The 12,634-nt window shown below is 47.5% G+C and overlaps 2 protein-coding genes across 2 annotated transcripts; one reads left to right on the forward strand and one right to left on the reverse strand.

The window, feature by feature from the left end:
• Window positions 1-4,307: 4,307 nt before the first annotated feature.
• Window positions 4,308-7,829, forward strand: LOC131265430 (neurotactin). Its single transcript, XM_058267692.1, has 2 exons — window positions 4,308-5,421; window positions 5,897-7,829. Exons 1-2 carry the CDS (start codon window positions 4,308-4,310, stop codon window positions 7,471-7,473), a joined length of 2,691 nt encoding a protein of 896 aa, XP_058123675.1. The 3' UTR covers window positions 7,474-7,829.
• A 2,139-nt stretch (window positions 7,830-9,968) lies between these two features.
• Window positions 9,969-12,150, reverse strand: LOC131265433 (E3 ubiquitin-protein ligase RFWD3). The gene is made up of 2 exons (XM_058267696.1): window positions 11,615-12,150; window positions 9,969-11,554 (listed from the first exon to the last, which is right to left on the reverse strand). The coding sequence occupies exons 1-2, from the start codon at window positions 12,078-12,080 to the stop codon at window positions 10,026-10,028; spliced, it is 1,995 nt and encodes a 664-aa protein (XP_058123679.1). The 5' UTR covers window positions 12,081-12,150; the 3' UTR covers window positions 9,969-10,025.
• Between the last annotated feature and the right edge of the window lie 484 nt (window positions 12,151-12,634).

Below are 12,634 nucleotides of genomic sequence, written 5' to 3' on the forward strand. Positions count from 1 at the left end.
TTCTTCAGCCCAGCCCGGAAAGCGGGTCAAACTTCGGCAGCGTTCCTTTAAATCATAAAGGGTATCAATTCCGTAACCGATCGTTTCCGTTTTTTTTTTTCGTAAGACACAAACTCTCCGCCCGGGTTCGTCGTTCACTTTCTCCTGAAGTTCTCCCGTAGGCTCTGATCTCTGGAGATCCTAACCCTACCAACGTTTGGGGTTTATTTTTCCCCGAGGATGTACTAAATTAAACATAAAAGTACCCTTGCCCTAAAGTGACCACCTATACCGTCGCATCGTTCGTGTCCCGTCGTTTGGGTGGCTACTGATGCTGGGCTGATGGCGTTTGTACGTTTCTTTTTACGTTCCCGCATTGCGTCTCCGAAGGAAGAAACTCGATCGGTGGTCACAGGATGTAGCTTATTTTATTGTCAATGTATTTCTTTTTTGGATTCGTGCTCCGGTCACATACAAACACACACACACACGAAAGCACACGCGACCGACCCGCGGTGTTCGACATCGGAGGCCTACTCCAAGTGCGCCGCTGGAAATTAGCTTTAATTGATTTTTTATGCTGATGCTGCGTGTGTCGCCTGCAGGCTGGAACCTTTGGGCGATGCTTGCTGTGTGAGCCTAGTTCCTTTCCACCGTCGATCATACGAACGGCGGGTTTAAAGGGGACCTTTTTCTTCGGCCAAGAAACATTTCCTCCCGAGTTCTGTTTTATTTTGTGTGTGTTCGGTTGTTTTCCGTGTTGCTCGTGCGATTGAAATCTTTCCAACCAAAGTTCTAAAGGTGGTTTAACCCGCTGCCCGGCCCACAGGCGTCGAGGGCCACCAATTTGGGTGTCATAAAAAAATATGAATGTTGGGAAATTCCTTCCGCGAGTACGACTCCCGCCCTTTCTCCCGAACCCTTTCAAGGGTTGAATCTCAAATCCGAAAATTCAAGCCATCGTCGAGCACACGCAATGTATCCAGTGTGAACACAAGTGTGGGTCACCAAAGTTGTGCCCTTTTTCCGTCCGCGGGATTTAAACTGGCCGTGGCGAGAGGCGATCACACTTTCTAAGATTTTGTTTACTTTGGTCACCATCCGAAGCTGTTGGGTCGTTTTTATTTTATTCCTCCGGGGGTTTATTGTTCTTGTGACCCTACGAAATCCTAGCCGAAAGATGACGGGGCTCGGATAGAATTTTGTTAAGTGGTTAAGGTTCAAGTGACTGCTGGACCATGTTTGTGGGGGCGGGAGGGAGCGAAAAAAATCACAAACAATTGAGACTGTTGTTGTGGCTGAAGCTGAGGTCACGAGTCGTTGGAGGATCGGTATTATTTGTCCTCTCCCATGCCCTGAAGAGGAGTGTGGAATTGATACAGTGGCCTATGAGGACACTTATGAGAGGAATCCAAACTCTAAAAGAATGAATCATAACGAAGGAATTTCGATGTTGGTTTTGCAAATAGAAATTAACATCCAAATGTAAATAAAAATATGTATGTTTTTTTATATCTTAATGCGTAACCAAAAAGCAAATAATACTGAACATTCTTCTTTGGCAAAAACTTGCTTACTTGAAATGTTTCCTGTTTTCCTCCACAAAAAATCGTCTGTATTGGATGCATTTCGCAATTAAAGACTTCGACAAAACCTTTTCCATTCAATCTTTGTCGATTAAATGATGTCAGTCCAAATCCTCCCGACAAAACTAACGTGGTGTTCCAGCACTCCGACCCGTACGAAAATGGTCCCGTGAGAAATGGCAGCATTTGGGGTCTCATGTTCGACCCACACTTTCATGTACCGGCGGCCGATTGTAATTTAATTTAACGCATCGTTCCAGCCCGGGGCGACTCTTGGTCCTCTGGGCCGGTGGATCATGTGGTCTCCGTTTGGGTAATTGAACGTCCATTGTTGATACCCCACGACCCGAGAGTATGTCCACTTGCTGCGCTACTTGAATCTGACGCCCCCCGGGGGGAGAGTGTTTTGTTGGAGCTTAATTAAAACATAATAACGCCTTCGGGTGAAGTCTGCAGTTTGTCGGTTGGTGAAAGCCGACACTTTGTCCACTTCGTCACGAAGAACGGTCAAGAGGTTGCATTCCAGCAAAACTCTTAATTCTCCCTCGATTTCGGGTGTGAAATTCTACACGACAAAATGCAGAGGGATGCACGGTCATGTGTAGGTTCGTCATAAATTAATCTGCTTTCTATCGAGCGTCGAGGTTTAATTCTGCCCATCCATGGCGGTACCACTATCTTTTTCCCGATTTTCTGGAAACGTACCCTAACGGTGGAAAAAAAATCATTTATGGAAGCGAGGGATGATTTGTATCAATTAGACGCGTGTTCGGAGATTTATCGAACATGTGTGAGAATATATGATTTTATATTCGGGCGTGATCCAGCTTGGATGGATGGTGGTAATGTTCAAACGACAAAGAATCAGAAGAAGTTAAATCAAAATTATTCATAAATTTATTGACCTTCCAAAGGAGAAAAGAAAGTTAACGCCTTTCCCCCCAACAGACCACAAATGTAATCCTGTGGTCCAAATCATTTTCCAAAGGTCAGTTCTTTTTCCTTCGCCGAAGTGAAAGGAACCAATCGAGTCGATTGGAGACGATCTCTGCACGATTTGGTTCGCATTTAAACATTTTTACTGCGGCTTCCTTCCACTTCAAATTTGCACGCCTCGGAAAATGGCAGGAAAACGCGTACGCTTAACGGGCCGTGGTAATTGTGAGACGGTGCTATAATTGCCGTTGCCACATTAACCGAATGACCGGAATCGACTCGAGGTGTAGTGCCGTTTATGATGGAACCGATGAAGTGTTTTCCGACGCTCGAGGAAAGTCGGAAGGTGTGGAACGATTTCATAATCTGGGCCCCCACCCAATGGTGGAATAATCTGGGGAGAGGGGTTGGGAAAATTTTCAAATTTCGCTGAAAAATTAACAACGTGAGCAATCGATCGAGTGGATTGAAACATCAGATTTGGATGTTTTTTTACCGTGAGGTGCGGAAAAAATGAATATCACCACGGACCAAATCTCCCGATCGTGATTGGCAGAAAAAGATACACGATCGACGGTAGGAGCTATCCGAAGAATGCCACATCCAATTTGATCCGGCATGCGCGCAGGTGCAGCTGGCATCGATGCACCGTCTCGTCGGAAACCGGCTCAGATTGGGGCCGCAAGTCCACGCGAATGTGGAGCGAATAATTACCACGAGCCACACGAGCATTACCCACTTTCCCAGCGCGCGCGCGAGAGTATGAGATCGTAAACGGCAACGCGATCGTAATGCCGGCTGGCCAGGTTTCCTTCCTGCTGTACGAGCGAATTGTCGATTGGCAGAAGCCCATGGCGATGGCCAAGATGGCGCAGATTCAGGGGCAATGTCAGATCGGTCTTTGCCCCACATACAGGTTCGCTCGTTACCATTCGAACGACCTGAACGCCCGATATGGAATAATCTCCGCGGATGGTAGAATTTAAATTGCAATCAATCGACGACGACGACGGTGGTGGAATGGGGCCTTCGGGATGGGAAGGGAACATGTTTCTCGCCGACATCTGGGAGCATGCAACTTGATCCGTGATCTTCCGGACGGATCGAGGTCAGCGAGGTTCGAGCCACGTTCAATCTTGACGGACGGCTCTTGCGCGAAAGCAAGGAGTCACGAGAGTGCCATAAATGGCGACACAATGTTGGACTACGGCAATCTAGTTCGCAAGTTTGACGAGCCTCTTCATATCTTTTAAAGCAACTTTGTTTCCTTTACCCACAGGATGCCAAAAGATCGCTTTGATGTATTTGGAATGGAAAGGGAATACTCAATATAATATTATCTCTTTGAGATTAATTTATTTTAAGACAGTCTCCATCAATTTGATTCGTGAAAGATTATCTGCCAACCGGGCACGACTCGTATCGCCTTCGGGGAGAAGAAATTCACCGTGACGGATTTCAATGGGGCGGTGTTAGATTTCTAAAACCCGGCAAACAAAACAACCTTCCTAATGACGCACCGTTTTTCCAGCTGGCTTAAGGATAAAATTGAGGTCTCTTTAGAATGAATGTTGGCCCCATAAAATCACACCCAACGGTGGTGCGTTTGTGAGGGAAAGCACCCAGGCATAACATTAATAGGATTTTTGTGCCCTCTTTGCGAAAAACATGGAACAAAATGCCGCCCGAACGCGCGAACCGCTAATTCAATTATATTCTAATCTTTGCTCTGTTTTCTTCTCACTCCCTCTCTCTCTTTCTCTCTCTTTTACCATTTGTAAATGATAGTGATTAAACAGCGACAAAATGGGTGAAACCGACGAAAAGGAGACGGGACCAACGGCGACGGCGAACGAGGGTGGGAAACCGGAAACACCCCTACCGACCGGCGACGGGCCGGAGGTGGAGGCGAAGGAGACGGAAAAGCTGCTCGGCAACACCAACGGCACCAACACCGCCGGCCACGAGGATGGGGACGAGAAAAAGCCCACCGAGAAGAAGAAGAGTAGCAGTGAAAATGTGGCCAATGGGGAAGAAATTATTAACATACCGGAAGACGCCGACGGCGAGGAGAAGCACAAGGAGCAGGATGGTAAGAAGGAGGACGAGACCGAGCCCACCAGCAAGCCGGACAAACCGAACAAGGTGCAGGCGGAGGAGCGCGAGGTGAAACCGAAGAAGGTTCCGGCCGGCGCGTTCAAGCTGCCCGGGTTCTTCAACAAGAACAAGGAAAAGTCCAAGGAGGCCGACGGTGCGGACAACGAGCTGCTGGAGAAGGGTGGAGAGAATGGCGAGGGCAAGGATGTGGTCAAGGTGGACGAAGCGAAGCCGACCGGGGCGGAGGAGAAGCCGAAGCGGGGTGGATTTTTCGCCAACCTCAAGCTACGCAATCCGTTCGCGAAGAAACCGGCCGAGGACGGTGTGGGTGCAGATGGTGCAGCGAAGGTGGGCGACAAGGAGGAGGAAGAGGAGAAGGACGAGGTGACGGCGGAGGCGACGGATAAGCCGGCGGGTGAGGTTGCGGGTGAGACGGTGGAGGAGAAGAAACCGGCCACCGGAGCGGACGATTCGGAGGGTCCGGTGCCGAAGCGCGGGTTGTTGGACGCGCTGCGCGTTCCGCTGGCAAGCATCATCCCAAAGCGCTTCAAGCCGGTGGCGAGCGGGGATCCGGATGACGATATCGAGCTGGGCAAGACACCAAAGAACCGGGCTGGGTTAGCCTCGATGGAGACGCTTGACGACTCGCTAAAGGATGCGGACACGAAGGACGTGGTGGACAAGTCTGGCGTGAATGGGACGGACGGAGAGGCGCTGGTGAAGCCGGAGGACAAGGAGGCGAAGGACAAGGCGGCCGAGGCGGAGGAGGACGCACAGGAGCGTAGTCTGTTGGAGCGGGTTCAAGCATACCGGTGCTCTGTTGGTAAGTGTGAAGTAAACACTTTTCGAAAGATCTCTAAATTTACTCTAAAACAAATTTATAATTGTTTTAAAAAATTATAAAACAACGTGTCAAGTTAAAAACTTGTTAAACAACAAACTAAATGGCTACAAACAGGAAAGTAGAGCGGGAAAATATTTGAATCTTAAAAAACCTACTCAATTCACTCTCGAACTTTACTTTAATGTAACTCAATTCATTTTAACTAATGAATAATTTATTTTAATAATAATTAAAACTAATTTGAACACTCAACGCGATGAACGTAAGATAAATGCAAGAAAAGAAACAGAATCAGATAAAGAAACGTTAATTTTCAAATTGGTTTAGTTACAAAAGTATTTTCAAGGCCTATTTTGCTAACCTTAAGATAAACATCAAAATTCTATATGTTTTTCCTTTACTTACCGTATTGATCGTTTTCTTTATGCATTTTCCTCCTTCCTCTATTCCACAGATGATATTGCCATCATTGCCGGTATCGTAATCTTCCTCGTCCTTGTGGCGCTGATCGTCGCGTTCACGTTCGTGGGCAAGAGCGAACCGATCACGGCTCCGGTTCGCGACGGCAAGTATATCGAAACGGTAACGAACTGTGGACGAGTGGAGGGCGTGCTAGAGGATGGCTCCTTCGCCTTCCGTGGCATCCCGTACGCGGTTCCCCCGGTCGGTGCGAATCGTTTTAAAGCGGCCCGACCGATCGAAAACATCGAGCACTGCTGGAACGGAACGCTGAAGGCGCACAACGCCACGCCCGTCTGCTGGCAGTTCCTGGCCGACGGTAAGGTGGACGGTGTGGAGGACTGCCTCACGCTCGACGTCATTACTCCGCACGTTCGCTACGATAACCCCCTGCCGGTTGTGGTGCTGGTCGGAGCAGAATCGTTCACCGGTGATTCGCCGGGAAAACTGCGACCGTCGACGCGATTTGCCCGTGCACGCGATGTCATCTTCGTGCGGCCCAACTTCCGCCTGAACGTGTTCGGTTTCCTGGCGGTGGAGCAGCTGACCAAGAGCACGCATCCACCGACCTCCGGCAACTACGGACTGACGGATCTGATCGTCGCACTCAAGTGGATCCAGCTGAACATTCCGCACTTCGGTGGAGATCCCAAGTCGGTGACGCTGTTCGGACACCGGGCAGGTGGTACGCTCGTGACGGCTCTCGCGTCCTCCAACAAGACCGGCAAGCTGTTCGCCCGCACCTGGGTCTCGTCGGGTGCTGCCATCTTCCCTGGGAAACCGCTGGCCGATTCGGAGAAGGCGAACGCGCTGTACATGCAGAAGGTGAGCTGTGAAACCGCCGAATGTCTGATGGAGAAGGGTGACGAGGAACTGCTCGATGCCGTACCGGATGTCTGGCGGCGTACGTTCCCCGATCTACCGGCGGTCGATGAGAACACGACGACGGCAGCGAACCCGCGCCACGAGTGGTTAGTCCTGGACGGTAACATCCTGCAGCAGCATCCGGCCGACGCCTGGACGGCGGACGTTTCCAGCGGCGTGCGGTACATGATCGGTTCAACGGCGCACGAAGCGCACAACAGCAGGCTTCACCTGAAGTACACCGAGTGGACGCCCGAGCTGGTGACCAAGCACGTCAACGAGAGCGTGATCGGACAGGCCGGACTGACGGAGGATGCGCTCCGACGGTATAACGCCACCTACCAGGGTCTGGTGGCGATGATCTCCGACATCCGCACCATCTGCCCGCTGCTCACCATCGTCCAGAAGCTGCCGAGTGCGCAGTTCTACGCCGTATCGCAGACGGGTGGCGAGCTCGGCATCGCGGACGTTGACGCCGACGTACAGGCCATCCTGGGACGCTACGAACCGAAGACGCCCGAGCAGCGGCGGTACGTGTCCGCCATGCAGCAGCTTTTCTACCACTACGTCTCGCACGGTGAGATCAAGCACGAGCTGCGGAAAAAGCACATCGACATCGGCCAGGACGCACTCCCGACGTACGACGATGACAACTGTCGGTTCTGGATCAAGAACGACATCGTGCCGCGGTACGCACGGTTAGATTAAGGTGTCCTCCAGACTCGCCAGACTCGGGTGGGACCAACCAAAAAAAACCAACGGCACCTGGACACGAGCACGGTCACAGGAGCACGGAAGCAGGACACGGCCCTGACAAGACAAAACTGAAAAAAATAAACAACCGTTGACAGCAACTGGAGGGAAAAGTGAACAAACCTAGCATTAAGTAACGCAAATTGTCAACCCTCAATCTTTAAGACGAAGACCAGTTATACACAACTAGTATATACACAAATGTACAAGTTTTAGAGTCGTAGTAGCCGGTAACGCGTAGGTGAACTTGTGTGGACTACACAACACACTTGCCAAATGAAAAACCGAACCAGCTTGGTGCAAAAACTGGGTGACTGTCTGCTGGGAGCGCGAAACATGAACGCTCAACCATCTAGTGGGCATAGATTTTCTTAGCGCATTTTTTTTACAAACGGCATCTTTCTTGTATGTCACATTTTTGAAGCAGTTTTATGTCTGATGCTAATGATAAGTATGATGGGATGGGCAGTTTTTATAAAAACCTTTCTTTCGCCAAACCGGAAACCGAAAGTACGATATTATCAACCCGTAAGTAACAGTATTTCTTTCATTGAAATGGTGTGCTCAACCGTAAAAAGATCAATCAACCGTCATCCGGGAGCATAGCGTTCGATTTCATTTCCTCGTTGTCCTCGTCAGCTTATGTGCAGTGTAGGGGTAGGATTGGCTTTATATAGACATTGTTTTTTTTTCGTATGCGCTCCATGTCGCTTTGGTAGTAATTGGCTAATAATTATCTGCTACTTTTATCTCGGTTGAAGCGAAGGGAAATTGCAGCGCAACGCCTTGTCTAGTTTCAGGCTTAGTCAAGTATACACATAAGAGCGCTCCTTACTCATTACAGAGGTCTTATGACATTTACAATGATAAAAAAAATAATTCTATCGAATAAGGACTTGTATTGGATTCTCTGTCCTCGGGAAGGAGGTAGGAGAGTAATATAATGGAATGACGTTTTGGAAAACCTCTTTATAACATCGTAGAACAAAAATCAAGCTAGCTTTCCTTTTTCCAACAGGCATAGTAAAAAACATCAACAAAAATTGTCGGCTGTACTAAATAATGGGGTGAGGCTATAAATCCATCCTGGGTACGCACGTGCAAAACATTAGATAGAAAGCAAGAAATAAAAATTGTAAACCACGTGAACACGCAGTGAGGATTGGAAGAAACATGTGTCTCAAGTATTTCTTTCTTTTTTGAGGCGATTAATTTATGTATAAATCCCTGGCGGGATGTAGAAGTGAGTTTCTAGTAATCATTAGGCGATCATAAAGGGAAACAACAGCATATAACTATATATAAAGGACACAACTCTCTGTAGGAAGTTAAGCAGTGTGAGGGCAAACCATGTGAATAAACAGTATAGCGTTGGTGGACGACGTAAAATCTGCAAAGTTTGCACATTGAGCCGATAAACGAACCGATCACGATCGGTAACAATGATCGGTAGTAATGATCACGCGTTTGTGATTGAAAAGTGAAAGCAGACAACAAGAATAGTACAGTGTAAGCGAACGTAAGTTTAGTGAAACCGAAAGCGTATCCTACGTGTATTGTTGTAATTTATATACTATTTGCTAGTTTTAAAATACGCTGTATTATTATACGTCATTTTAACCCACCCGATTTCTCCTTCACTTTGTTTCTCACCTACAATATAGTTTGCTAGACGTGTACAATCGGTTGGCTATGTGTTTGTTTTCATTTTATTTTTCCATCCCTCCCTATCCTATTTAACAATCTTATATTTAGTTTCGATTTCGTCCAACCATTCTTATCCTTTCTCTAAAAATTAACTAAAACTGCCTCTGGGCAGTTGCTCCGATGGGAGTTTTATTTTAGTAGTGCATAAGGAGAGGAATGAAAGCAAGAGTAGAAGGCACCGATTCAACCTCAATGAATGAAATATTACTTTAACAAACAGCCCGGGATCCTATACTGGCGAAATAAAATACTCAAATGCTCCATCACATTTAAAGCGAACCTTTTGGGATGTGCCGCGGGAACAGGAACAAACAAAAATCCTACTATACCTTTAGCGTGACTATCGTACTAATTTCCTTCGATCCCTTTTCTCTTTCGTTACGATAGTGCGCTAATGTTTCGAAAGCATTTAACACACGCTATCAACTTGTAAACGAAATTTCCATACAAACTAAACCAGAAGCATTAACAAAAATAAGTGATGAAAAAGAGAAAAAGACGAAATGGAAGAAAGAAATGCAATGTGTAATATCCCAGCATGCTACTAAAACCAGAACGATAACAAAATATACACTCTTGTTTGGAATGTAGTTTTCATGGTTCATTTAAAATATTTTAAAGCTCACATGTCCGAAAAACGTATGAACGAGAAGAATGATCAAATATGAAAGAAATGAAAACAGTAAAAAATGATAATCGTTAAACAAGAAGCATTATTTTCGAAAGAAAATGAGAATGTAATGTTGTGTGAAATATTATGTTTTATTCTATAAAAAAAGTCTCCCTGATTCTGGCAGTTCCTAATCTAACACGCTCTGATTTACACAGTAGACACGGCAACGGTTATCGCTCAGTGCCGCCAAGTACATCCTCCCCGTGGTGGATATTGCCGAACATATATCGTACACGGTTTCGCCCAATGGCAAATGTTGCCCCACGGGATTCTTGCTGTTGCTGCACCACGACGTTAGCACCTTATTGTCCTCCTGGTACGCAAGCACCAGCGTGTCAGCCTTGTTCATGAACACCTGCGCGGATCGTTGGATCGTCTTTTGCAACCGCGATCCCTGCCAAGCGTGGAGTTTGTGCAGCAAAAATGAGCCATCCTCTTTCACGAGTTCGGCCAGCAAGTGTGTGGAAGGCTCAGTTTGCGTTGGGCGTACCGATATCAACACGTGACCACTATCGGGGTTGTAGCTCATCGCAGATAGCGTACCGGGCGAAACGTTGAGTCGATGACCAGTTACATTGTCTTGCCCTTGCTCCTGTGTGTACTCGAAGAACCAGGCGGATTTAAGTTTGCACACCAGAAACCCTCCAAATGGGATGGTCGCTGTCGGCTCGACCGGGCAGATTTGGATGACGGCGGTGTATTCCACAATCTCATGGCCTACTGCATACATGTCCAATGGCTCGTTTGGCTGTTGAATGCTGTACCTAAACACTTCGCCACGTTGCGTGCCAAGGTACAGAATGTTGGGCCGTCCACGGTCAAACGCGCACGACCAGATGATAGAGTCTGCGCCGAGCGTGATAGAACAGGTGACCGCTCGGGTTACTAGCGAGAACACTTTTACGTTATTCTCCATCGTGGCGCATGCAAACACGTTGTTCACTTCGTCTAGGGCAATGTCGCGTACCTGTTTGGTTGACACGTGTATCACAGAGCTCATCGATATACCGGCCAACTCGGGCAGCTGCAACAAACGTATGGCATATCCCGGGAAAAGATTCAGGTTAGATTTTTGTGAGATCAGCAACATTTTGTGCTGGTAAGCGTACACCATAACCCGGCAACCCGGATCGTTGCTGATTAGGATGTTTTTTTCTAGCGTCAAATGGTAACTGTACCGCCGAGACAGTTCCTGACTCTCGACATACGGTTGTCTCATGTTCTGTATCATACTTCTAATTTGCTTGGCCTCTTTACGCAAATCCTCCAACTCTTTCTGGGTGATAAAAAGCTTCAGCTGGAGTTCACTGCTTTTCTTCTTTTCGCCCTCCAACTCTTTTGTCAATTCAATTTCGCGCGTATTATCGATCGCTTTGATCGCGCGGGCATATATGAAGCGTATGTCGGAAAGTTTAGCCTTCGCCTTGCATGTAGCACAGCTCCGAACGGACGCCGGGTTGTCTTGGAGCCACCGCTTGATACAGGACATGCCAAACAAATGGCCACACTTGAGTGCCACCACCCGATGATCGCCTGTCATTGTCCACTCGCTGAAGCAGATTGAACAAATAATGCCATCGTCGTCGTCGTCGTCATCGACCTTTGGAGGTTTAGGAGAGTCAACTTCCTTCAGCGTAAATGTTCGTCTTCGTTTCCCTACAAATATACAGCGTTAGACAGGAACAACATGAAATGGGTACTCTTGCGGTAACTTACTTCTTCTGGGTGTACTGTCCGGAGTTGATCCCGTAGAGGACCGCGTTGAAGATCTCGTAGAGTGCGCCACCGGTTGCTCTGTGGCATCATTGTTAGTCGGTTGCTCGGTCGGTGGTATTGTTACTACATCTGGAACAATCTCCGCTGCCTCTTCGTCCCCCGCGGGATTCGATAACCCGTCCAGGGCTCCTTCTGCCGGCACATAGTTGTCAACAAATATAACGGGTTGAAACACACTCGCCTGGAGCTGATCCAACTCGATTTCCATGTTTGGCTGAGGATCGACCAGATCAATAACGATGTTTCGATGGGAGAAGTCGCCGGAAATGGTAGCATGAGCGCCCATTCCAACGAGAGGCAGTTCAGAGTTTGATGCCAGTGGTATTTCATCTACCGGCTGTGTTGCGTCGTCGCTGACCTCATCGCTACCGGCTTCTCCCGGTTGGGCATTTCCAACTGAATCCATAGAATAACGTAGCACAAATCAGACGCTAAAAGGACATTTTTCCAATCGAGTTTAAATAAATGTAACTTAATTTCCCTCTGCGGAGACGGTTGTTTTGAAGCTGTAACGTACAATGCAAGTACACAACTGTGTTGAACCATCGAAACAATGTATCTAAAGTTGTAGGTAGCGTTATAAGAGCAATTCGCCTTGCCCCGAACTGACACAAGAGTACCGACGGTACTGCAATCGCTTGCTGAAGAAGAGGTTTAAAGTCAACCTGACATATGATGTCCTCAAAAATGGTGAACACGTAGGGAGCTTCAGCTAGACCTTCGTATGCATGCACTTTGGTTCCAAGCTATCTGTCATTCACCATTTCATCTTGACAAAAGGCGCCAAACAATTTGATTTCGCAACGAATAACATTTAAAGAATTTCTGCAAACATGGAAGCACTGGTTGAGATATTAAATAATTTTACAAATTCTGTATCCGATGCAACAAACAATTATTCATTCTTTTTAAAACATTTCATCATTCGACCGCTCAATGGATGACCGGGCGCATCCACGC

The sequence above is a fragment of the Anopheles coustani genome, chromosome 2 (genome assembly GCF_943734705.1).
Source record: "Anopheles coustani chromosome 2, idAnoCousDA_361_x.2, whole genome shotgun sequence".
NCBI classification, from domain to species: Eukaryota; Metazoa; Arthropoda; class Insecta; order Diptera; family Culicidae; genus Anopheles; species Anopheles coustani.